The 26,168-nt window shown below is 36.6% G+C and overlaps 3 protein-coding genes across 3 annotated transcripts; 2 read left to right on the top strand and 1 right to left on the bottom strand.

Annotated features, from left to right (window-relative positions):
• Positions 1–47: 47 nt before the first annotated feature.
• LOC143596672 (dehydrogenase FPY6-like) lies at positions 48–4,580 on the bottom strand. The gene is made up of 12 exons (XM_077075382.1): positions 4,437–4,580; positions 4,216–4,356; positions 3,283–3,331; positions 3,141–3,158; positions 2,932–3,047; positions 2,740–2,853; positions 1,878–1,928; positions 1,704–1,792; positions 1,541–1,601; positions 1,367–1,444; positions 1,181–1,291; positions 48–337 (listed from the first exon to the last, which is right to left on the bottom strand). The coding sequence occupies exons 3-12, from the start codon at positions 3,323–3,325 to the stop codon at positions 209–211; spliced, it is 810 nt and encodes a 269-aa protein (XP_076931497.1). The 5' UTR covers positions 3,326–3,331; positions 4,216–4,356; positions 4,437–4,580; the 3' UTR covers positions 48–208.
• A 12,612-nt stretch (positions 4,581–17,192) lies between these two features.
• Positions 17,193–22,488, top strand: LOC143596677 (uncharacterized). The gene is made up of 5 exons (XM_077075386.1): positions 17,193–17,282; positions 17,874–18,236; positions 18,349–18,527; positions 19,432–22,341; positions 22,399–22,488. The coding sequence occupies exons 1-5, from the start codon at positions 17,201–17,203 to the stop codon at positions 22,486–22,488; spliced, it is 3,624 nt and encodes a 1,207-aa protein (XP_076931501.1). The 5' UTR covers positions 17,193–17,200.
• Positions 22,489–22,931: 443 nt separating this feature from the next.
• On the top strand, positions 22,932–25,770 carry LOC143596671 (uncharacterized). The gene has a single exon (XM_077075381.1). The coding sequence runs from the start codon at positions 23,109–23,111 to the stop codon at positions 25,614–25,616; it is 2,508 nt and encodes an 835-aa protein (XP_076931496.1). The 5' UTR covers positions 22,932–23,108; the 3' UTR covers positions 25,617–25,770.
• Positions 25,771–26,168: the final 398 nt, after the last annotated feature.

The raw sequence follows: 26,168 nt of genomic DNA, 5'->3' as shown, positions 1-26,168 counted from the left end.
CTGAAAAGAGTATAAAACCGAAAGTATATGGATGCCCCAACATAAAAGGCAGAAAAGAATCACCTTCTCAAAATATTTCATCTCTTTTGTTCAAATTCCTATTTATTAGTCGCTATATTTCAACAAAATACAAGAATAATCATGAATCAAATTCTATTTTGTATACTTTTGAGATGGTAATACATATGGTTTTGCCATTCTAGAAAAGTTAAAACTTTTTGACCTTGACAAAGGCTCCTTGTTTCATTCCAGATTCAAGCATTGCATCCAAAACCGCAACATCTCGTGCCCCTTCAGCATATGAACACCGAGCTTCAGCTTCAATTTCATTACCATTCTGCACACAAGTTTCAAACATATTATACATATGGGTTGAAACTTGAAAGAGTTGAAAGTAGTCCAAAGTTTACTTTTAATGCTTACAACATCCTAGAGCGTTTATATCCAGAGATTTAGAGTGTTAAGAGTAATAATACTGCTTTTGATAATTAACACATTGACTAGTTATAAATATTTTTAAAATGGTCAAAGGTCAACCCACCCCGCTCTGTTTTGACCTGTGCTAAAATGGCTCATGTTGACTAACACCTGTTTCGACCCATTTTCCAACCAGCCCATCTTTTCACCTCTAGTTGAAATAGATACTTGCAAAAATTCGATACATGTATGTGTAATGTGTGTATAGGCTTGTAAACAAAACAAACACAAATAGAGTATGTTTATACACCAAACAAATGATTGAACACGAACAATAAAACCGAACGAAGTTTTCTTGTTAGTGTTCGTTCATAAGAAAACGAACAGTTCACGAATGTAAATGAACATAAAAGAACTAACATAACTGAGTGAACACGAATTAAAAGTAAACGTAAACATCAATCTATAGGGCCTTAAAAATTGATAAAAACCAATCAAAATTGTAATGGCCTAATGGGTGATATTTTAATTTCATAAAACCAGAGTAAATTGTAATGGACCTAAAATTTTTTTAATGAATATATAAACGAACGAGACATGTGTTCATGTTCGTTTTTTTAACTCAAAGAACAAAAAATTTGTCGTGTTAACATAAACGAACTTTCAGTTCACTGAACGTTTGGTTCGTTTACAGATATGTGTGTGTGTATAACTGTATATATATACACATATACATACATAAACATAATCATATATATAATACCTGAAGAGAGGCCCTTGAGATGTCACTTAGAAAAGCTTTGAGCTCTTCGGTGACCCCACTGAATGGATAGAAAGTGCTCTTTGTTTCCTTATTGGCAGTAAACAATGTAACCTATGCAAAGTTTAAATTAATAATTAATATTATATAACAATTGTACATTGCAAAAATGAGACTATTCTGCATTACCACGTAACCATGTTGTCCGTCATTGTTTCCTCGTTCAACTTGCACGGTCCCATTTAAACCAACAACTCGCCATATAATCTGTAATATATACACGAAAAATAATCTGAATTACAATTTTACATTCAATTCATAGATAACAAAATAAATAACAAAAAACGTAAGTTAAATTGTAACCTTTGGTGATTTTGAGGACACCAACATTACAAATACTCCAGAACATCCATTCTCAAGTTGACTAGAAATGCAAGAAAGAAAATAAATGTCATTTTAAAATCAAAATTTAAAGGAAAAATGGAAATGGTAAAAGAAAGGGTGTATTTTATGAGTGTTAACTTACAATGAAGATGAAATGGTATCTGGTGGAGGTAGGGTTGTATCCACATGAGATGTCATAGCTGACACTGAAGCAACCTCACATCCAACAAGCTGACATAAATTCGTGTTAGTGTTAATATAACTAGGTTTTCCCTTTTATTTATGTTTAGTATTTTTATAGTTAGGAGAAAAATACCATTCTTAAGCCTGCAATGTAATGTACACCCATGTCTAGAATGAATCCTCCCTGCCACACATGTAGAGATAGAGTATACAATTGGAAATATAATGTGTTCCATCAATATCAAATATTTATATATCGATATGTGCATTTTTATTATCAGAAACTTCGTATTAAGCATTATTTGAAGGGATTATAAGAATATTTTTGTATCCTCATAGCTGATGCAAAGTTGCATTTGATTTCATAAAACAATTCTTTTATAGGCAATACGAAATTCCTAAAAGTCACCCACTTTCTGCACATCAATCAACGCATATGCACTAATAAAAACCTATAGTCTATAGAACAAGTTATAAAGTCAAACTGCCATCATAGAGAAATGAGCTTAACATATTTTTCCTGTTTTTAGCAACTAACTTAGAATTATGCACATAATAGAAATCAACATACATCTTTTTAACTGATTTATACCAATTGGCAAATAACGACCTCTTACTGGTAGATGTGGTCTTATTTGTCATTTTAGAGTATAGGTAAATAGACAACATTTTTTTTTCAAAAGCATTTTTTCATATGTGCCATCTGATTTCGCAAGCTGACATGGCATCAACCAGTTATATCAGGCAATTTGCGGGTAAAACTACTTACAATGAGGGTGATTGCTAATATCATTCAGAGTTTCCAAGTTTTACAGAAATAGAACAAGAAAACCACCCCTTGTACATAACCTACTAAAATTTTGAACAGACAAAACACACACACACACACACAAAGTTCATTAAACTTCACTAATGACCAGTATAACCATTTGCTTAGTAAAATGATTTGTAGAGTTTCTAAATAAAGTTACCACATACAAAGGTTAATGTCTTACAGTAAAATTGCGCCTCCATGAACTTGAGAAGTAAGGATTTGAACTGTTCATTGAGCCTTCTATGAGTACTTGCACACTCATCATATCTCCAATTTCAGACATCAACTTTCTGCTCTGTTAAGTAAACAATAAAGTTTCTCTAGCAAGATTTCAGTGATACAAGTGAAAACCAAAAGTTCAAGATCAAAGTACCTCTACAAAAGCAGGCTCAAATCTGTAATTTTCTGCAACAGCCCATATTTTTTTAGCAGATTGATTGCTGCAAGTAGAATTATAGCCTGATACAGCAGTTTCTGCCTCACTTATAGCTACAGATGAAATCATATAGAATAATGTTAAAAAGTGTATTAAATTATTATTAATATCATTCAGCATAACTGCTTTAACAGGATCTCACTTACATGCAGCAGCTGGTTTCTCTTCAGAGCCAAAATTTCAGTGAAAAGAAAACATGCAAGGAAGCAAAAGAAAGAAGATATAAGTTTATTCCATGAAAAATGAATAGAAATAACTAATTATTTGCTTGAGTTGAATATAGGTTACCTTGAAGAACATGCTTTCCAGCCTTCAGAAGCTTTAGTGACATATCCACCTGCACGTAACAGTAGCATTTGATCATTTTGAGTTGGAATCTTAATAATCACCAGTTCTGCTTTGTTAATTTTGAAATTATAAAGGTAACTCCAAAAGAATGGATTCTAGCTTAGAGATGCCGCTGGTATAATGACAAAAAATTTGTTGGTTGTTCTAATACAGATAGGGCTGTAAACGAACCGAACCGAACCAAACCAAACTGAAGCGAACAAGGCCTTGTTCATGTTGTTCTATTAAGCTTTCATCGAACAAGCGAACGGTTTACGAACAGCTAACCGAACGAAACTTCTTGTTTGTGTTCGAGTTTGTTCATTAAGGAAATGAGTGTGTTCGTGATCGTTTCACAAACACTAATTAACACAAACAATGTTCTATTTGATTTAGCTAACTGAGAAAGGTCGGTGTCAATGGTCCGGCTACCAAGTTTGCGTTGGTGTTTTCTTTTTAACATTCTTATTCATGTGCTAATTTTACATATAAATTAATCACATAATACTCATATATAATTTTTAAATATAGTTAATAACTTTGCTTAAATCTATACAATAAGATTAGAAAAGTCACTAAAAGTTAAAAACCTTTAATGAACAAACATAAAAAAACAAACACTAACGAGCATAAACGTGAAAAACACATAATCGAACGTTCACAAACACAATTGAACAATGATGGCCTCTGTTCATGTTCATTCATTTAGTTAATCGGAACAAAATTCCTTGTTCATGTTCGTTCATTTATCAAACGAAAGAAAATAAACGAACTTCCCGCCGTCCTTTTACAGTCCTAAATACAGATGGCATTTAGTATAAACTAAAACAGGATTTATGTCAAGTGTCAATCATCATCCTACATTTTGTTACTACAAATTCCAGAGAAATGAACCTGAATTTGGCCAGCAAGAGCAACCACCACTCCAACAATATCCGGATCCGAAATAATATCATCAAGTCCATCATCTCCGAACTTACACTCCACATTCGGAAACACCTTCCGAGCAATGTCCGAAGCCTCCCGTGACGATTTCTACATAAATTTATTATTAATCACTAAATTAAACAACACACTTAATCGATTAAGTTACGCTAGTTTGAAATAAATAATACCTCAGAGCGGCTCTAGATAGTTTTAACAACGACGAGGTTCGAGATCTCTGCTAGTCTCGGGAGGTATTGAGATTTGACGAAGATTCCGGCACCGATAATGGCGATATGAGGTGGAGTTTGAGCCATTATTATTGACGGTTAATTTGGCTCTGGTGGTAGGAAGATGGAGAACAAGATCACTAGATCAGTATCCAGTTGTTAGTTACATGTGTAGTGGTGCACAACCTGTTAGGGGTCAATAGTCATATAACCTGTTTGACCGGTTAATCTGGTCGGGTATTAATCCGTTTTGAGAAAAGAATTCAAGAAACCTCTACTTAGTATAATCGGTTTCGGGTATAACAGAACCAGTAAATAATTAGAAAAAATCGGTTTTAAAAAAAATAATAAAAGAAACAAATAACTGGTTCGGTTAATCGGCTTGTAACCGGTTTTGAAGATCAACAATATAAACTGGTTTCTAACCGGCGGTTAGAACCGGGTATAAATCGGTTAGTTGTGGACCGGCTACTAACCAGTTAGGATTTTAGGTTGGAACCGGTTAAGAACCGATTAACCATTTTGGTTGTGCACCTCTTATCTTCAATAGTAATTTACACAAGTTTTTCTATCCACGCGTTGCTTTGGAGTGGGTTAAATGCATTGCATGTTCAAAAGGTCTCACGCATTGCGGTGGATACGTAGTGGGGAGTCGGCTGTATCAGTGCGATTCGTTATGGTAAAAATTTTGTGCCAAAAGTTTCATTACCAAAGATGAGGGGTCAAAAAGTAAATATGTGAGTTGAAAGGACAAAAATTTCATTACCAAAGTTGAGGGGCCAATAAATAAATATGTAAAACTAAGTTGAAGAGCTAAAAAGTATATGCCTGAAATTTTTATGGCAAAATTCTAATGAACCAAATTTTGTAATTAAAGTTAAGGGGACCAAACTTCACACTATGCCTTTTAAATGTACATACATATAACTAGGTGAAACAACATACTGGTTCTAAAACCGGAACTAGTTTAAATAACCAACCCGATTTGAATACTAGTTCTAACCCAATCTATCAGTTCCACATTAGGACTTGTTTATTAAGCAATCTCCAATCTAAGTTTGATCTCGACTCGAGTGGATATTTAGAGAGTAGGTCTCGAGTAACTCATAAGCAATGCGACATGCTTGTACCGACATGTTTTATCACCTCAACCGCGTTAAATAAATGACTGGTGAAAGGACAGGTTCCATGGATCATGATAGGATTTGCAAGTCAAAAAAACAAATTATGTCCATGTCAATTACATGGATGAATATTCCGAGTATTTGATACGTCACATTTTAACTTTTTGGATAGAGGTTGGATATAAATAACAATCACACATTAATAATTAAGAGATTTTTTAAATAATATGAGTCATGATTTGTTTCTTTATGTCATCTCGTTTCTATCTTAGGGGAGTGGGGGTGGTCCGTTATACACGGCCATCACGAGTGATAGCATCACGAACACCGTCGCCGGTCCCCCCATCACGCGTGATGGGGGTCCGGCTGTGATGGCCATCACGTGGTGAATCCCAATGAATTTGAACGTTGGGGAGGAGGGTGACCGTTGGAGTTGGGTAATTAAAAAAAAAATTTAAAACAATATAAATTAACAACCATTTCAATCCAACTTAAAATCAAATTCAACTCAAAACACTCTCAATCTTCTACTACAAAAAACCTATTTCTTCACTACTTCAATTCAAAACAAAAAAATGTGGATGTTCCGAGCAACTCGTTTCCGCTAAACACCGATAGCTCTTCGTCTTCGGACGATGACATTGTTGAATGGTTCCCGTTGTTATATAACGAACTTGAAGGCCAGAGCCGTCCAAAGAAAAAAATGGTGGATCGTGATCGTATACATGCCCACGAAGTGCCAATGAACGACTATTTTGTGGAGGAGCCGAAATACAATGACGAGACGTTCAGGGATCGGTTTCGTTTGCCGAAATCTTTATTTTTAAAGATTGTAGCGGACGTCGAAGCAAGCGAAGAATGGTTTCAAGAATCTTACGACGCGAGGGGCAAACGAAGTTTTACGGTGCTTCAAAAATGCACATCCGCTATTCGTCAATTAGCGACAGGTAACCCACCCAATCAATTCGATGAATACTTACAAATGTCACAGAGAACTTCACGTGAATGTCTGCAATTCTTTTATAACGCGATTATTAAATTGTATGGCAAAGAGTTTCTACGAAAACCAACAAGACACGACATTACACGTCGTTACGCCGCGCATGAGGCTAGATGGCATTTTCCAGGGATGCTCGGTAGCATCGACTGTACACATATCGAATGGAGGAATTGTCCACGGGAGTTTCGAGGGGCGTATGTTAGGGGTGATATCAAAAGACCGACTATCGTACTTGAAGCGGTTGCGTCAAATGATTTATGGATTTGACATTCTTATTTTGGTGTTCCTGGCTCAAACAACGACATCAGTGTTCTATACACATCAACGTTGTTTCAAAGCGTGACATATGGTACCGCACCCTTCTGTCCGTATTTTGTCAACGGGAGATATTACAGACATGGCTACTTTCTTGTCGATGGTATCTACCCGGCATGGTCTGTTTTTGTGAAAGCCTTTTCATTTCCTGTCGAGGTCAAGGAAAAGGCGTTCAAGAAGTTGCAAGAATCGGCAAGCAAAGATGTCGAGAGAGCTTTCGGTGTCTTAAAGGGTAGATAGTGCATACTTAGTCGACCGGTTCGTGCAATGAAGAAACCCATGATCTCTAGCATATTATATGCATGCATCATATTGCACAATATGCTAATAAAAGAAGACGGACGTTCAATTTCTCCAGATTGGGTGCCGGATCCTCCTACTCAAGTTCCCGTTCCTGAGAACGTGCAATTAGACTTGCGGAACGAAGATATTCACCATCGGTTGAGATATGATGTAGTTGAACTTGTAGGTTCTTTAGGTTTGGAATTTCTGAATTCGGACGAGGAGTAGATTGTTTAATGTAACTTTTATTTTTTTTAATTTACTATTGTTTTTAATTTTTAAATTGTAAAAAAATATAAAAAAAAAAAAATTTCTATCACACCACACCACCACCCCCACCAAAATTCCATCACTAGTGATAGAAAGTGGTGAGGTGAGGTGAGGTGACACACTTGTATTGGTGGGAGCAAGTGATGGTTTTTAAACCACCCCCAGCCCCCTTAGTTGAACCCAATGTACTCAAATTGCAACCAATGTACTCAAATTGCAAGGCGCATTCCTAACCTGTCCAAAGTACCTAAATTCAACTTTTTAAATTAATTAAATTATGTGTTTAAAATAAAAAAAACATAATTTCATTAAACTAAACAAATTGTTTAAAAAAAACAAATAACATAAAAACATAATTTTCATACAAAAATATAAATAATAACACATGGCAAGTTCATAAATTAGGTGACACCACCACTCCAAGCATGCATGATTGTTAGGTATTGGTTATTAGTTATTACATCTCAATATCTTAGATATTGCCATTGCAAACTCGTTGGACACATTCTCCCAACACAATGTGTATAGTCAATGATACCGGGCTCCCAGGATGACCATGTCTATCTTCATACATGTACACAACTTTTATTGTATAATATAACAATCGCATTACAAATATATTATAGGCTTTCTCTTGATGTTCTAACAGACATAACTAAATATTCATCGTATTCGTCAAGAAGATTACTCGTTGCGAGCTGTTTAATTGTCGACGCACAGTTTTGTGACGATGTGAAACTCTTTTTCATCCTCGGTCTATATATCCCTTCTTGAAACCATTCAAAATTGGTATTTACATCTACAACAATTTTTAAAAATAATTCCTTGACAATCAAAATCTCAATCGAAACAGTCGTTCGCCATACCTTTTGTTATCGTTGAAGTAATCTCCCATTAGAACATAATGAGCCTTTTCACGATCTTCTGACACATACTTTTTTTTAACCTTGCCGCGTCTTCAACTTCGTATACGGTTGGGCAACCTTTGCAAGAAATTCAAACCCACAAGAATCAGAAAACACACACTCATCTGACGATATTATGTTTCATGGAGTTGACCATCGAGTACTAGAGTAGAGTAAATATGAGTTTCAGAGTAGAATAATTGGTAAATTTAGAAGAAAATAGGTTAATTTTATTTTTGACATTTATAGGATTATATTTTTTTATTTTTTAAAATCTTTGTTAATGTTCAATAGTCAAAAATTTAATGGCTATATGACCGTTTCCCATGGGCTTCCTTCCTCTTCGGGTTCACGAACCTGATTCCAGTGCCCGGGGGAGCAAGGGGCTTCCCAAACTACCCGGATAACATGATCCTGCTACCCAAAAGTAACCCCCCCCCCTCCCCCCCCCCCCCCCCACACACACCACAACTAAACTATTTAAAATGGCTGAATCAAGCTACGTTTAAATGATCATGAACCAAGCTTATTTTCTCACACCTTCATGAAAGGCCAGAATCGAAACAAACTCGTAAGCATTTACTTCATTACATCATCAATGAAATCAATGAATCAAAATATTTTCTATAAAGAGCCATACCTCTTTTGCTTAATTTGTTACATTATGATCAACTTTGATGGCGTATGAAATCCCATCAATGTTGACTTTAATTTTGTTAATTTGGATGATATCAAACAAAACTAATAAAAATATAACAGACTAACGGATACATGGAGCACAGACAAGAACCAATTGGACAATATGTTAAAAACAACAAGATCATGACCTTATTAATAAGCCTTGAAATTAACATAAAAAAATTTTCGCGTTAGGAAAATTAGGACCCTTTGATCAATAGACCAGGCATACACAACAATGGTCATAGATGGTTTAGCCCAACCACAAATAAGACTATCACCGGTGCTAAGTGGTAAATACACTTACAAACACGTCTAGGTAGCTGCAATATTAGATTTTCACAAATGCATCAAAAATACTAATAGTTCTTCAACCCTAAAACATTCTTAAGAATACTTATATTTTCACATCATCCATTTTACATTCATTTTTAAGTACGTGCGGCCTGGCAAAGTGCATTGTCCATTAATGGAGCACATGGGCCTTTGGTTTAAAGCATGGCCTTTGGTTTAAAGCTATCCACCATTATTACTTGTGGTTTGATCGACTCTTTGTTGCAGCCAGTAAACTACCTAAAGCTAATATAAAAGAATTCTATTTTAACATCCGACTGAAAAGTTTTGGTTCAGATGCTGAAAAATATGGAACTTTAAGATGTTAACTTAGAGTGTGTGTTTTCTGGTCCTTTGTTATTTGGGGCGTGAAACGAGCCATATCACTTACCTTGTCCCCACCATCATAACACCGGCCTTTAGCCACATGATGGCACGTTTCCCTTTCTATCGTCAACTCCTTCACGGGCGCTGCCCAATTTTATTGTTCCTCAAGCCAATTAGGCTTAGCCACTTTAACATTTCAATCTTTAATTATTTAACAAAGTTCACTAACTCTACCACATTTCACCCCATCACAAGTTCACTACACATACACTCTAGCTAGTTAATTAAAATGTGCCTTAATGTCACTTCCAAGCCACCACATTAACCCACCATAGCCTTATTTATTAAAGTGTGCAAATACAAAGACAAGAATCATTTGAATAACTGAACTTAGGGTTCCTATGTTCCAGTGGTCACAGGGCTTGTCTTGCTATTTTCATCAATACCATAAAACAAACATAAAATACCCAAATAAAGCTATAATATATATTTCATTTCATTAATTTATTTTATTAACAATATTACATTTGTAACCAAGAATCATATCCTATTTACAAATTAAATCTTTTCAAGAAACAAATAAAAGAATCTTTAATACCAAAACCTATATATAGTTGAATTAATTATAAAGATTGAAACATCAAGATCGAAATCAAACCTTAACGGGTGTGTTGCTTTGTGTCTTTCTTTGGTGTCTCACCGTGTGTGAATTTTTGAGGAAATGATTAATGTTTGTTGGGCCTGCAGCATATACTCCCCAGATATTCTGCATATTTTTCTATTCTCAAAATGCCACTATGATCACATATGCAAATACAATGCAAGTATTAATTAATTCACCAAACTCCTTCAAACGTACTTGATTGTACGTTCGTGAAAGTATAAGGTACAAGGACGCAATGCATGCAGGGTTGTATGGATATTCTAGCCTTGCTATGTGTCTGCATGTGCATGACTTGTTGCGCCACGTGTTCCTTTGTTTGTCTATAAATTTGATGTTTCCGTGAGTTTCATTGTTCATTCCAAAATGTTCGATCACTCAGATTCTCCTTAATTGTCTCACAAGGTCGGTAAGTTCGATCATTTTTATTTCTTTAGTTATATAATCCTTAATCCATATATCATCAATCATAAATATTTTTTTCTCAAACATATATAGCCGTGGTTTATTGAAAAAAAAAATAATTTATTAGCAATTTCGACTACGAAAGCAAATAGAAACTGGTTTTATAACTGAACTTTTTTATTGTGTCTGTTTAAAAGGTAAGGAACAGTTTTATGTAACATGATCACTATTTTGAGTTATAATTGCGTGTTTGATATGCACAATAGCCCAATGTTTTAAAAACCGGTTTGTACCGGTCGGTTGAACCGGTTATACTGGATTCCGAACAGGAGGCTGGTATTTAAAGTCCGGTATGTTTGGACGGTTTGCTAGAGTATCAAAAATATCGGTTTAAATCGTAAGCCAATAAATTTTTGATATTTTTTACGGCACATATTTTTTAAAAATGACTTTTAACCTAACAGATAATATTCAAACGAGTATACCAATAAATGATATCATAAACCTATTGCACACTTTTATTTTAATAGAATTTTCTTTTGAAAATCAAGTGCTTTATTATTATTGTTATTATGGTTTAGCTTTTGGATTATTATGGAATCATATACTTTTGACGTTTTTTAAGTTAAAGTTGTATGTATATGAAATTTAGAAGTTAAACACTCAACCTGATTGATTTGATACAACCCGATTGTTCCAATTTTTAGTCAATCCAATACGAGTAAAAAACCAATTTCTAAAACATTGCAATAGCCTTTGCTAATTAACCACCACCTCAGTTGTACATATTTAGCTAATTAAAATTTAAATGTACATACACATACATAATGAATGTTTTTAATACTAAATAATGGCCCTCTACAACTTACACATAATGAATGCTTTTTTATATTAAATCCAACACTTTTTAAAATATTTCATTTTTCTAACTATTTGTTGATTTTTAATTTTTTATATAACTTCTAAACATGATGTTTCTTTTTAATAAAATTATGAATATATCATTACGATATGCTTATATTTATCTATGTTTTGATCTAAACAAAGTTAAAATTTAACTATTCTTCTTTTTTTTAACGTTTCAGCGTAAGTTTTGTTATTTCACACGAGTTTAAAGCAACTATTTTATATTAAAACGGCTATATTAAAAACTGTGCGTTTGTGCCAACACAATTTACATAAGGTACCCCAATAGTTTTAATAAGTTACCCAATCAACTTCAACCATCTTGTTTCACTAAGTTACAAAAACAACCGACATAGTTTTCTTTTTCACTTATGGTACCCTATAACTTTCTTTAAATTACATAATTAATCCCACAACTTTTTAATATTGGAATCTTTAAGTTCCATTAAGTTAGATAAATAGTCCCAAAAGTTTCCCTTTTTTACTTATGGCACCCATAACTTTCATTAAGTTACACAACAATCCCAAAAAGTTTTTAATATGGTAACCCGAGTTTTAAATATAGCACCATAGCCATATTGATTAGCCATATTGATCGAAGTCTCGCTGTATTGCCATTGCAACACACATGATTTCTTTCACTCTACCTTCACAGGTCCCCAATTGCAACAAACATGTTTTCTTTCCCTCTACACTCTACGTATACATGTCCCCAGCCGCAACACGTGGGGGAAAAAACTAGTTATTATTAATATATTCAACATAACAACCGGTAACTATTTGTGCTTAATTAACCACTTCATCTTGACTACTAGATGTAACTAGGGATGCCAAATGAACTTGAATTTGATTGTAAACTCGAAACTTGATTACTCGAAACATACACTTATGCTGACCCGAACCACGCCCAAACACAATTTCTTTTTATTTTGCTAATTTGTCCTTAAACAATAATGCATTGACCTATGGATTCAGAAAATTATAAGAAACATATTTGTGAATTTCAATGGATAGCCTTAAACAAACAAACATGGTTTACGCTAGGGGTGCAAACGAGCCGAGCTGCTCGCGAGCTACTCGAGATCGGCTAGTAGAAAAGCTCGATCGAGCCGAGCTTAATCGAGCCTAAAAGTAAGCTCGTTTAATAAACGAGCCCGAGCCCAAGCTTCACTTATCGAGCTCGAGCTGGCTCGCGAGCCTAAACGAGCTTGCCATTTATATAATTTTTTAAAATATATATTTAATAATTATTAATTAATATATATAATGTTATGAAAAAATAATTAAAAATAACTAAATAATATATACTATTTAATACATAAAATTATAATAGAAAAAAATATATAAAAATAATTATAATTATATAAAAAAATAATTGATATATAGTAAACGAGACGAGCCGAGCCCAAGCCGAGCTCGAGCTTGAAAATCTACTCATGAGCTCGAGCTTTGAAAATAGAGCTCGAAACGAGCCGAGCTCGAGCCCTGTACAAGTTAAACGAGCCGAGCTCGAGCCTAGTTGAGCTCGGGCTCGGCTCGGCTCGTTTGCACCCCTAGTTTAAGTGATACCTAAGCGTTAATGAATAAATAAATGCAACTATTGGACTTGGTTTTGAAACGTGTTTTTACAATTGGATATGAACCGAGATTACCAATAACCGTCATTGACATCCCAATTATAAACGGCTATTGTATCACCCGTAAACTGAATCAATTGAACAATCATGAGACGACATAACAATAAGTTTTATTATTATTATTATTATTATTATTATTATTATTATTATTTAATAATAATTCTTTTCATACAAAGTCAATATATCGACTGATCAAATGTCGACGTGGAATATAGGGGAGACACAATCAATAGGACCTATTAATTCATGGAATGGTTCAAGATACGTAACTAAAATACAATGTAGATGGCCATTTCTCCATGTGGAAATATCCTTTTAGTCTTTTAATCATGTAATTAGTCATTGTAACCATGCAAAAATTCAATTATATATATGTTTCGCCAACTGCATCTATATATCATGCTTTTAAATCCCATTTCTAATCTGTATAAGATGTTACTCTAATCAAAACAAAGACAAGGTTTGATAGAAGTATAAAATAGTTCTATTAATCAACTACATAGATATGGCAACTTTTAATCATACAACTAAATAATAGTTATTACTAAATTTGCAGGCATATTTCTTCGTATTCGCTTGCTTCTTTTAGGTACGATCTTGTTTGGTTTGTATTACTTCTTTTTTATGATTTTAGTTTCTCATTTGATTATGAAGTTCTGACATCAACAGAATTACTAGAGGATATGGAGACGGGAGAAGCAATAGAAGATAAGTTCTTGAAGGTGCATCCTCGATTTCAAACTGACACAAGGATTGGGATTATTGGGGGTGGTCCAAGTGGGTTATCGGCAGCTTATGCACTATGCAAACTCGGTTACTCTAATGTCACTGTTTTAGAGAAACATCATTCCGTAGGAGGAATGTGTGAATCTGTAGATATTGAAGGTACGCTTTGTTTTGTTTTGTTTTGTTTTGTTTTGTTTTGTGACTATATAGTATATAAACTGGATAAATATTATGTATATATGTCTATAAATACTGGTTTCTATGTTAGACAAGTTTTATTGTTAAAAGTCATGAAATACATAATATTTATCTACTTTATGTGTGTATATCATCATCATAAATATCTTGAGAATTGACCGGTTTTTTTTTTTTCTTGTTTATAACAAAAGTACGTTTGTCAAACATCTATTTTTTGATATGTTTTTTCATGTATTTGTTTAGCCCATAACTCTTTACACATCCCCTTCTAGACTAATCAGACTGTGCCACGAGGGGCAATCCGACTAATCTTAGCCGACACATTTTGAACACTGAAACTTATAAAAAAGTCCGAGGACCACTTTATGGTTAATAATTACTTGACACATGTACTAAAGAAGGTAAATTTAATATGCAATTATAGTTTTTAGCTGTCTGCAAGTAGATTAAAAGGAGCCAAGTTAATATCCTTATTTTTTAGCGTACTTGTAAACGATTGAAAAACTGAGGTTGCAAACTTACTTAGTTTGCTTGAGATAATGGTTGGTCAGAAGATGAGTCCTCGTAACTTTTGTATAAATTTCAGCGTCAAAAAAGCGACGAGCAATATTAGTTGGCGACGCCTATGTGGCGAATTCTTATTGGAAAATATATCTATATTAATAATTGGCGTGCGATTTTCATACACCACATTGGATTTTCAAACATCAGTTTTGGCTTATACGGCTTGTATTGGCATATACAAGTCGTGTAGGCCCTGAGCCTGCCAGTTTGAATCGGAAGGTGTCAGTTTTTGTTTTTGGTGCATTGTATAGCTCTAAACAAACTGTATAGACCCATGTGAGCCGTATAAGCCTACACGCGCTGTATAGATACGTTTTTTAAATTAACTAAAAGTTGTAAATAAAAAAACACAAATTTTAATAGATAACATTCAAAATGGTTATAAATAAAAAAAAGTAACTTATAATTACAGGAACGTTGATTAGTTAATAGTTGTAAAAATAATAGTCATTTGATGATGAGAGGTTGGTTAAAAATAAGTCGTTTGATTATGAAGAGGATGGTTAAAAACAAGTCGATTGGTGATCGTGTCAAATGATGTTGGCAAAAACTTACACGAGTCGTATATCGTGCATATGAATAAAGGTGAAAAATTCAAATAAGAATGAGATATTATGGTCTATATGAGACATAGAATTCATCTAAAATGAACACTACGAAGTGTACAGGGCCTATACGAGGCATATAGAGCCATAAAGAACTATAACAGATAGAGGTGTTCTTCGGGTTTGTTTTTTGGGTCGGGTTCTTCGGGTTTCAAAGTTTTAAATCTTAACCTAAAACCCAACCCAAATCTCTCACGGGTTTTTCGGGTTCGGGTAATTTGGGTTCGGTTTTTTCAGGTTGGGTTAATTGGGTTTCGAGTATCCTAGAAAATGAAAAAAAAAAATAATAACTTCAATGCTAAAATTAAAACAACATATTCTTCTTTGCTTGTAACGCAAATAATCAAATAATAAACCAACATAATTTGATAAAGTCATAAAACAATTCAAAAGAAGAGTAAAACTAAGTAACTAACTTGAACCATAATCGTCTTCAATCAAATGTGATTTGGTTGTTCGATTACGGTTATTATTAGTAATAAATGGAAAACATAAATTAACAATAAACAATCGATCCATGAATCCATGATAGTTGGAATGACAACAGTCGATTACGCTCAGATTCTGATAACTTTAGTGATTAATACTAAGACTATTATACCTAAAAATATATTTAATTTCAAAACTAAAAGTTTATTTGGGTTTTTCGGGTTAACCCGAAACTTATAAATCAAACATGAGAACCAACCCGAATTACTTCGGTTCGGGTTTGGGTTAGTCTTTTATCTGGTTCGGGTTTTTCGGGTCGGGTTAGTTCGGGTTCGGGTATGGGTTTTTTGGGTTGGGTTTCGGGTAAAAGTGACAACCCTAATAACAGACATAAAGGCCTATACGATTCGATGATTCGTATTGATGGCAAAAAGCTCTGTCTTTGTTCTCTCCATACTTGTTAGTCACGCGTGACCAATACAACTCATACACACCTATACGAGTCGTATAGGTCTAAATACCATAGATATAGAGATGGTGTATGAATATCAGGAATGAGCAAATTCGGTATTGGTACCGAACCGGTACCGGAATTGATACCAATTTGGTATTGTCTGTACCGAATCGGTATCAAAGTTTTGAATTTCGATACGGATACCTGTATATACAGTACTGATATTTTCTGAATTTTACCTTCAATACCAACACCATCCCGATAACGATTTGGTATCGGCACCAGGAATCTGTAATTTTTGAAATTGAAATTTTCGGGATGGATCCCTAATAATTTAAGTTTTGACCAGGAAGGATCTATGATTTGGGAGGTCAAGTCCTAGCAGCCAACAGCGCACCGACCATCTTCCACCTGGCAAACCAAACCACCGCCGAAACAGAGGACTTACACCACCACAAATTCGCCACCATCAACACCTCCACCGGCCAACACACCGACACCAAACTCATCGACGACTACATCTCCATCATATCCTTAACCTTAAAACTCCAAGACGAAGCCGCTTCCACGTCCCGAATCGGCATTCACGCCATAAGCAACATCGCTTCAGACCCAACTCCTTCATTCCTCAAATCCCATGGACTCAATATTCCTAAGTCCGTTGCGTACGGATTCACGGCTTCTGGGTATGGGTTTGTGCAAAACATGCCGTATGCGTACGTGCATGAGTTTACCAGGACGTCAATGGCGGGAAAGGTTAGGAGGTTTAGAGGCGGGTATACGAGTGTTTGGGATAAGGTTAGTAAACACCTTCCTGTTCGGGTTTATTGTAATGCGAGAGTAGTAAGAGTTGGAAGAAATGATGATGGTGTTAGCGTGGAGGTTGAAATTGGTGAGAAGGTGGATATGGAGTTTGATAAGTTAATAATATCTGGTTCGTTTCCGGTAGACGGTGGGAAGACGTATAGATCGCCTTTGGAAACCGCAGGTTTGATCCTTTTTCTAGCTTTTATGCAAGTTTTAGTTACAATGTAATGTTGGGCGGTGGGGTACTGACTAGCGATTAATAGTTAATCGGGATTAATCGGATATATACTTTAAAGTTAACATATTATAGACGTATAGTTCACACTTAAAACAGTTAAACGTAAACATAACAAATTAGTGAGAAATAATTTAAAAATTAACATATTAGTTCATGGATCAGGTCAGGTGCTCGGGTTAATGGGCTAAAATTTAAAACCAAGGTCTGATTTGGGCCAATTGACTGCGTTTGACTGATCACCGATTTGTAGGTCTGATTAGGTGAAATCGCATCGGTAATGTACCGATTAGCGATTAGTTATAGATTAACTGGTGCCAAATCACGATTTTTACAACACTGTAAACATTGGCGGACCTACACCTTTGGTGTAGGTGTCGGCCGACCCTGTGAAATTTTTTTAAAGGTGTATATATGTTAAAATCCCATCGAACCCTATAAAATCTTGAAATATTTTCCTGGGTCTGCCATCGATTGTAAATATGTTTAACAATGAAATAGAGCTTATTTAAGTATTGTTTTTGATATTTATTGCAGAAGAATATGTAAATAAGGCTATGGATTTGAGTGATCTTGAGAAGGAATTATTTAGTAAAGTTGAGATTATTGATTACTATACAACCGTGTTGAAGATAGATGGATTGGATCATATTCCAGTCGGGTTTTATTATTTTGAGGAGTTTATAGATGATCCAAACACAATTGGCAACCCAGTTGCTATGCAAAGATTCTACTCAGACACAAACATATTCTTGTTTTGGTCATATGGCAATTCAGTCGATATTGTGGGCAAAACGATCATTCAGCTTGCGGCTGATGCAGTCACGCGTATGGGAGGAAAGGTTAATAAAGTAATTTTACAAAGACGGTTCAAGTACTTCCCACATGTCAACAGTCAAGGTATGGTTAAACTGTTAAAGGGCTAGAGACTATTTTAATTTTTAAGGTTTCATCTTTATAAAAGTTAGTAGTGATAAATTATTGAACTGATAATTGTTGAAATGAAATGTAGATATGAAGGATGGGTTTTATGAGAAGGTGGAAAACCGGCTTCAAGGTCAGAATAATACTTACTATGTTGGAGGATTAATGGCGTTTGAGCTAACAGAAAGGAACGCATCGTATGCGTTTTCTTTGGTTTTGAAGCACTTTGCAAGTGATAACCCGGAACCGAGTTTTCCATATATTAAGGTACAAAACTTCAGATACTAACTAGAACTGGCCGGTTCAGGTTATGCTTTGACTTATGGGTGTTTGGAAAAACTGCATACTGTGTTTTCATACAACGGGCTACATACAGTCGACTAGTCGTCTAAAGTGTATTTTTAATACATAAAACCTTTTTAAATCATTTTATCTGAAATTTATAATTGAAATAATATACCTTTCATATCCATATTTGACAAGCTGTGTAAACGAGCCGGGCTGAGCTGACCCCGAGCTCGGCTCGTGAGTGGTTTTTCATGCCTGGGCTTGGGTCGTTTATTATTTATTAATTAATTTATATACATTTATAATTTTTAGATATAACATAATGTGTATTATTTAGCTATTTTATCACTGTCTTATAGGGGTAAGTTAACGTACAAATTAAAAACGTGCTAATTGTGAGAATCAAGTAGAGTAATTATATATACAAGTAGAGTAATTACTCTACTTGATTCTCACAATTAGCACGCTAATTTCATTTGTATTTGATCCAAAGCCCTGCCTTATACACAGTAAATACTATTATCAAAATATATATCTAATATATTAAATATAAAAACCATATGTTTAACAGGCTCATTTAGACTCGCGAGCCAGCTCGAGCTCAATAAGTGAAGATTGGGCTTAGGCTCATTTATTAAACAAACTTATATTTAGGCTCAAGCTCATTTAAGCTCTGCTCAATTCGAGCTCTTAGTGAGCCAATCTCGAGGCTTGGTTCGCTTACACCCCTATTTGACACTAATTATTTATAAAGTTGTGGACAAAAAGTTCCCGGCCCGTTTGACTTAGTAAAAAACTCACCAATTTTGACGGGTTACCCAACCCGCTCATTCTGCCACCTCAATTAAAATTGTTACCTAATATAGAAGCTATGGTTTTGCAGAGACTGTTCACTATGAAACCCGACAATTGTTCCTGGATTTCTAAACAACTAAACGAAGCACCCGGGGTTGACTTTCCAAATGTCTCATCTATCGACGGTTATTTAAGACACTGGGGAAATCATGAAGTCATTGCAAATAAAACATTATACACATGGATCAATGATAAAGGAGAAACAATAAGTAGCAGAACATATAAAGAGTTAGATACTAATGCTTCTTATATAGCTCACAAGCTCTTAACAAACAAAAAGGCCGTCATCGAACCCGGTGATAGAATTCTTCTGGTCTACATACCGGGCCTTGAATTTATGGACGCTTTTCTTGGGTGTCTAAGAGCTAGAGTCATACCCGTACCCGCCATTCCACCCGACCCCTCACAAACGGGCGGGCAACCGCTTCTTCACATTGAAAACATTGCAAAAAGAACAAAAGCGGTTGCAATACTATCCACTTTTGGGTATCATGTTTACGTGAAAGCGAATTCCGCCAAGAACAAGATTATGCTAACGGGTAAACGAAAAAATTCTGGGTCTTGGCCGAATCTCCCATGGCTGCATACGGATTCCTGGATCAAGAACTCGAAAGGGTGTCACGTCAGCTTTGATGATGCAAGCATATTGGTTAAAGTATCTCGGGTTTTGCCAAAAGATTTGTGTTTTCTTCAGTTTACATCAGGCTCAACAGGTGATGCTAAAGGTGTCATGCTGACTCATACCGGGCTTATTCATAACGTGAAGTTAATGCGTTCGGTATACAAAAGCACATCAAATACAGTTGCTGTAAGTTGGTTACCTCAGTACCATGATATGGGCCTCATTGGTGGGCTTCTTACCACTTTGGTTAGTGGCGGGACTGCTATACTGTTTTCTCCGATAACGTTCATTAAGAATCCGTTATTATGGCTGCAAACCATGAGCAAATACCGGGCTACTCATAGTGCAGCCCCAAATTTTGCTCTTGAATTGTTAACAAGAAGATTAGTTTCCAAAAAGGAAAAGATTATGAAACTTGATCTTTCTTCCATGGTTTTTTTAATGGTTGCTGCTGAACCCGTGAGAGCGAAAACTTTAAAAAGGTTTATCGAGTTGACTCGGGATTTCGGGCTTTCTCAAGAAGTGATGGCTCCTGGTTACGGTATGGCTGAGAATTCGGTCTACATAAGTTGTGCATACGGGTTAGGAAAATCGATTTATCAAGATTGGGAAGGAAGAATATGTTGTGGGTATGTGGGCCCGGATGATGCTGATGTGGATGTTAGAATTGTTGATCCCGAGATGGGCGAAGAACATGTGGAATGCGGTAAAGAAGGGGAGGTTTGGATTTCTAGCCCGAGTGCGGGTGTCGGGTATTGGGGGTTGGAAGAGTTGACCCAGAAGACTTTTCGAAACGAGCTTCGAGGGCATTTTGGGAAAATGTACATTCGAAGCGGGGATTTGGGCCGAATTGTTAACGGGAAATTGTTCATTACCGGGAGGATAAAAGATTTGATTATTGTTGGTGGAAGGAATATATACGCATCGGATGTTGAAAAGACGGTTGAGTCCTCGTCTGAGGTTATTCGACCCGGGTGTTGTGCGGTTGTAGGTGTTCCCGAAGATATATTATTGAATAAAGGGGTAATAATACCTGAAAACCCGGATCAAACTGGATTAGTTGTTATTGCAGAGGTCAAAGGAAACAAGCCTCCACCAAATGACATCGTTGACCGGATTCAAACCGTTGTTGCAGAAGAACACGGTATAACAATTGCTTCAGTTGTACTAATCAAAGAAAGAACCATTTGCAAGACGACATCTGGCAAGATTAAGCGGTTCGAGTGTCTAAAACAGTTTACAGATAGCAAGCTGCAGGTAATCGAACCGATTCAATCTACAACAATTCAGTCTACAACCCGTGACACAAAACGTACTGATTCGGGTATTACATCTAAAGAAGAAATTATTAATTTTTTGAGAAAACTTTTATCTGATCAAACTGGAATTTCCATCGCAAGCATCTCGGTTACCGAGAGTCTTGTAAATTATGGAGTCGATTCCATCGGTGTGGTCCGAGCAGCTCAAAAGCTTTCGGGTTTTCTCGGGACTCCAGTGGGAGCAATCGACATTTTCACCGCCACCTGTATTGATGACCTGGCAGATTTCGCTGAAGATCTTTTAAAAAAATCTTTCCCAGAAAGCACACGCTCTTCACCAGACATTCCTCATAATAAAACAGTTTCTGTTAAATTTCCACTTAATGTTTCTTCAACCCGTAAATTCCGTATTTGGGTGTGTCACATTTTCGGGCTCCTTTACATCTCGTCCTTGCTGATGTTACCCGTTTATCTCTCGGTTTCTGCTTTCACAAATATAATCTCAAAAGGTGGTAACTTAATAGCAGTAGTGTGTGCTCCTTTAGTTTGGATGTTTTATATGATGTCTACTTGCATAACTGTTGGTATATTTGGGAACTCATTTCTTCAACCTAACTATGGTTTAACTCCGAATATATCCATTTGGTCAATTGACTTTGTGAAATGGTGGACATTATACAAAGCCCATGAGGTTTGTTCTCGGGTTAATGTGGTGCATTTAAAAGGTACGGTCTTTGCCCGGCTATGGTTCGAGATGTTAGGAGCAAAGATCGGGTCATCAGTGGGTCTTGATACTGTTGATATTACCGACCCGTATTTGGTCATGATTGGAGACGGTGCAGTGGTTGCAGAAGGTGTATTGATTCAAAGCCATGAGGTTAAAAATGGTGTTTTAAGTTTGCAGCCAATCATAATTGGGGATAACTCGTGTGTGGGCCCATATGCCGTGCTTCAGAAAGGGAGCTTTGTGGATGATGGAGCTCAGATTCCGGCCTTGCAGACTTGCAAAGATGGTCAACGCGAGTTTAAGGTGTCCAAGATTCCTAAGGTTGAACAGGTTTGTATTACTATATATTACCTTGTTCTTTAGTATTTAGAGGTTGTATAATATAAGGCTGTTCAAAAAGCTCATGGCGTGCTCGGAATCGGTTTGGTTGTGAACGAGCAGAGCCGAGCCGAGCCGAGCCGAGCCAAGCCAGCTTAGTCCGTAAACAAGCTGTGCCTGAACTTAATGCTATTTGACATTTTTTAATGGAAAAAGAAAATATTGCTAATTTCCGTTTGGCTCGTTTAAAAGTGAATCCAAAATTTTAATCTGTTTAATTATAACCCAAATTTCTGTTATATGAATTTTTAATTCTGTAGTTTATAGATTCCGCATTATGTGTATGCTACATACATTATTTTTTATCTTATACATATCAAATTGTGTCAAAAGCACAAAAAATTAAAAATTAAAAATAAGCAAGCTGGCTCGAGCTTTTAAGATGACCGAGCCTAGCTGACTTGGTTTTTAACAAGCCGAGCCCCGGCCCACTCTGGCCCAACTCGTTAAAATGGTCTGGTTGGTTAACGGGCTATTTGTACAACTTGGGATCTTGGGTTGGTCTGAGTTAAATGTTTTTGTACAATTTAGAGGTTATTTATGGGCTGTTATGTCGGGTCAGTTAACGGGTTTGGGTCTAAAAACGGGTCATTTTGCACAATTCGGGTCTGTCCGAGTCCAAAACTAATAACATTTCTGAACCTTGAGTGCAGGGTACTATTTTTAAAAATAATACGAATGGATGGCTCGAGCCATTTTACCATATTATTGGCATCTACATGGTCGGTTTGCTGAGCTGTCTATCTGCAGCCATTGGTTACACTCTCTACACATGGCTACTACAAAAGCCCCAACCTTTAGAACACTTGGGCTTTCTTTGTTTATGCGCCTCGGTCCACTGGCTTCCGTTCAATGTCATCGCTTACATCATTATGTTTAAAGACATTCCTGCAAGCCCGTTAACTTTCTCAATGACCATCGCAATCGGGTACCTCGTTCATGGCATTATTCTCACTTTCCTAACTTCCGTTTTACACCGAATCCTCTCAAGTTCGAAACAAGAAAACCGAACCTTAATGTGGTTTTGCCATCGGTTAACGACTTCCCTACATTTAAAATTTGGAAAGTTTCTTTCGGGAACCGAAGCTTTTTGTATGTACCTTCACGTGTTAGGTGCAAAGATTGGCAGTCATTGCTCGATTCGGGCCATTAACCCGATTACCGATCCGGAGCTAGTTTTGATCGGTGATGGGGTCCATTTAGGCGATTTCAGTAGGATTGTCACAGGTTTTCACAGCTCAAACGGGTATGTTCATGGGCCCGTGAAGGTGGAAGCAAATTCGGTTATCGGGAGTCAAGGACTTGTCTTACCCGGGTCAGTGGTCGAGTCCAATGTCATTCTGGGTGCACTCTCGGTTGCACCCGTGAACTCAACCCTTCGAACCGGTGGTGTGTTTGTTGGATCACAAAACCCAGTCATGGTTAAGAATATAACGCACTGGTTAGACGATCGGATCGAAGAAATGGATAATAAGTATAAGACAGTACTTGGGAACCTTGCTGCAAACTTTGCTGCTGCAACTTTAAAAGTCAAATCAAGATACTTTCACCGAATTGGTGCAACTGGAAAAGGTTCTTTACGGGTTTATGATACCGTACACGGGCTTCCCGATCACAAAATATTCTCACCCGGGAAGTGTTACCCGATCATCATTCGTCATAGTAATTGTTTAAGCTCTGATGATGATGCGAGACTCGACCCACGGGGCGCTGCAATAAGAATTCTTTCAAACGAGACTTCGATTCTTGATTTGACATTAAAAACGGGTAACGCGTTTCACGCGCGTACGATTGGTGACTTTGCTACATGGTTGGTTTGTGGGGCTGCAGCGCGCGAGGAGCATGTGAAGCACGCGCCTCATATACGAGACGCGATGTGGGGATCGTTAAGAAACACGGACTCGTATACCGAGTTGCATTATTATTCCAATGTTTGTAGGTTGTTTAGATTTGAAAATGGAGACGAAATGTACGTTAAGTTTAAGTTGAGACCGTTTGATGAAATGATCGGTGAGGATTCTGGGAAAGTGGATCCCACGGGTTTACTCCCGCCCGAAACGGGTGCAATCCCGAGAGACGAGAATGACAAGCGCCCGCTTCTTTTTCTTGATGATGATTTTAAACGCCGTGTGAGTTCGCGTGAACAAGTTCGATACGTGCTTCAGTTTCAATTTCGTCATGTACCGAACGATGAAGCGGAATGTGAAACCATACTCGATTGTACCAAACCGTGGGATGAAAGTGAATACCCGTATGTCGAAGTGGGCGAGATAATAATCGACCAGCTACTCTCTGATGAAGAGTCTGTTAATCTAGAGTTCAACCCGTTTCTAAAATGCCGTGAAATCGATGTTATTCGGGCCACATCATGTACCCAGAGTGCATCCATGGATCATGGAAGATCGGTCGTGTACTCGATCTGCCAGCATTTACGTAACAACAGGCCCTTACCGGAATATTGGCGGAACTTTCTAGAACATTCTGATGTAAAAGTCGACCTCACGGGCTGCCCGATGGCAGCCCGAATCAAGAAACCCGATACTCAAAACGTGACACTCGCGAGACCGTGGTACAAGACCGTGTGGATGATGTCGGGCCAACCGTTACTTCAGCTCATCATACCTTATTTTCTAATGGGGATGGTTATATTCACTCCTCTTAACATGGTTCTTCACTTAAAACCACACTATGTTAACCAGTTTAGCCAATTGAGTTGGCTAATACCGGGTTTCTGGGTCGGGTCAGGGGTTCTAGCCGGGGTGGTTTGCGGGCTAGCCAAATGGGTTCTTGTAGGAAAGAAGAAAGAAGGTGAAACCGTGATGATATGGAGCACGAGTGTGTACTTGGACACGATTTGGCAGGCGGTCAGGACCGTGGTCGGGGAATACTTTATGGAAATGGTTAGTGGTTCGGTTTTGTTCGGGTTATGGATGAACCTAATGGGCTCACACATTGCCTGGAGCCATGGGGCTTATGTGGATAGCATGGGTGCAGTGTTGAACCCTGAGATGGTGACGGTTGAACCGTACGGGTGTGTCGGGCGTGATGCTTTGTTGTTTGGACATGTGTATGATGGTGAAGGTGGGAAGGTGAAGTTTGGAAAGATTAAGGTTAAAGAAGCGGGTTTTGTCGGGAGTCGAGCGGTGGCTATGCCGGGAGTTGTCGTGGCGAATGGGGGAAATCTTGGGGCCTTGTCACTTGCTATGAAGGAAGAGATTATTAAGTAAAAGTGTGGAAAAACTATATATGTTTAAGTGATTCTAGTAATGAATATGGGGTGATTGTGTTTTTTGTTATGTATATTGTGTGATATAAGTCATGTTGTTTGTTATGTATATTGTATTATATAAAAGTTATTGTTCTAAGAATCAACACTATTAACACACACTGTCCTTTTGTTAAATAATAAATCTTTTGATCCGTTATTGCATGTTGTAAAATACTGTCTTTTCATTTTTTATACGTTATATATTTATATGACGTACGTAGCCTTAAATTCCGGTGAAGATTGATTAAGAAGATTTTTGGAGGCATTAAAGTTTTAAGTTTATTGTGGATTAAAAATAAGGGTAGAACTAGTGAAAAATGTTGTCTGACTAGTTTTGTTTTTCTTGTTGTTGCCTGCCCCAGCTAGCTTCTTGATATTAGAGGTGTTCGGTTTGTTTTAATGGAAAGTAACAGTAGAAAAAAAGTACGTAGCCTTAAAAATATTTAACTTGCATGCATTTTCATCTCAAAATACTTGGTTCCATTCATACTTCCATTGTTTTGTACAAACA

This window comes from Bidens hawaiensis, unplaced genomic scaffold, assembly GCF_021521415.1.
Source record: "Bidens hawaiensis isolate Kalapana, Puna unplaced genomic scaffold, B.hawaiensis_p1.1 tig00046835_1, whole genome shotgun sequence".
Lineage (NCBI taxonomy): Eukaryota > Viridiplantae > Streptophyta > Magnoliopsida > Asterales > Asteraceae > Bidens > Bidens hawaiensis.
Note: the sequence above shows the minus strand (reverse complement) of the source record. Positions and strands in the feature narration are given on the sequence as shown.

What these genes read in the sequence shown, in the direction of transcription:
- LOC143596672 (XM_077075382.1), bottom strand. Translation starts at nt 3,325, where the DNA reads ATGTCACTAAAGCTTCTGAAGGCTGGAAAGCATGTTCTTCAAG. An exon ending in CATGGAGGCGCAATTTTACT is followed by an intron (nt 1,929 to 2,739) that starts GTAAGACATTAA and finishes CATGTGTGGCAG; the next exon opens with GGAGGATTCATTCTAGACAT. An exon ending in TGTCCTCAAAATCACCAAAG is followed by an intron (nt 1,445 to 1,540) that starts GTTACAATTTAA and finishes TATATATTACAG; the next exon opens with ATTATATGGCGAGTTGTTGG.
- LOC143596677 (XM_077075386.1), top strand. Translation starts at nt 17,201, where the DNA reads ATGGAGTTTGATAAGTTAATAATATCTGGTTCGTTTCCGGTAGACGGT. An exon ending in ATCGCCTTTGGAAACCGCAG is followed by an intron (nt 17,283 to 17,873) that starts GTTTGATCCTTT and finishes TATTTATTGCAG; the next exon opens with AAGAATATGTAAATAAGGCT. An exon ending in AGATTCCTAAGGTTGAACAG is followed by an intron (nt 22,342 to 22,398) that starts GTTTGTATTACT and finishes GTATAATATAAG; the next exon opens with GCTGTTCAAAAAGCTCATGG.
- LOC143596671 (XM_077075381.1), top strand. Translation starts at nt 23,109, where the DNA reads ATGGTCGGTTTGCTGAGCTGTCTATCTGCAGCCATTGGTTACACTCTC.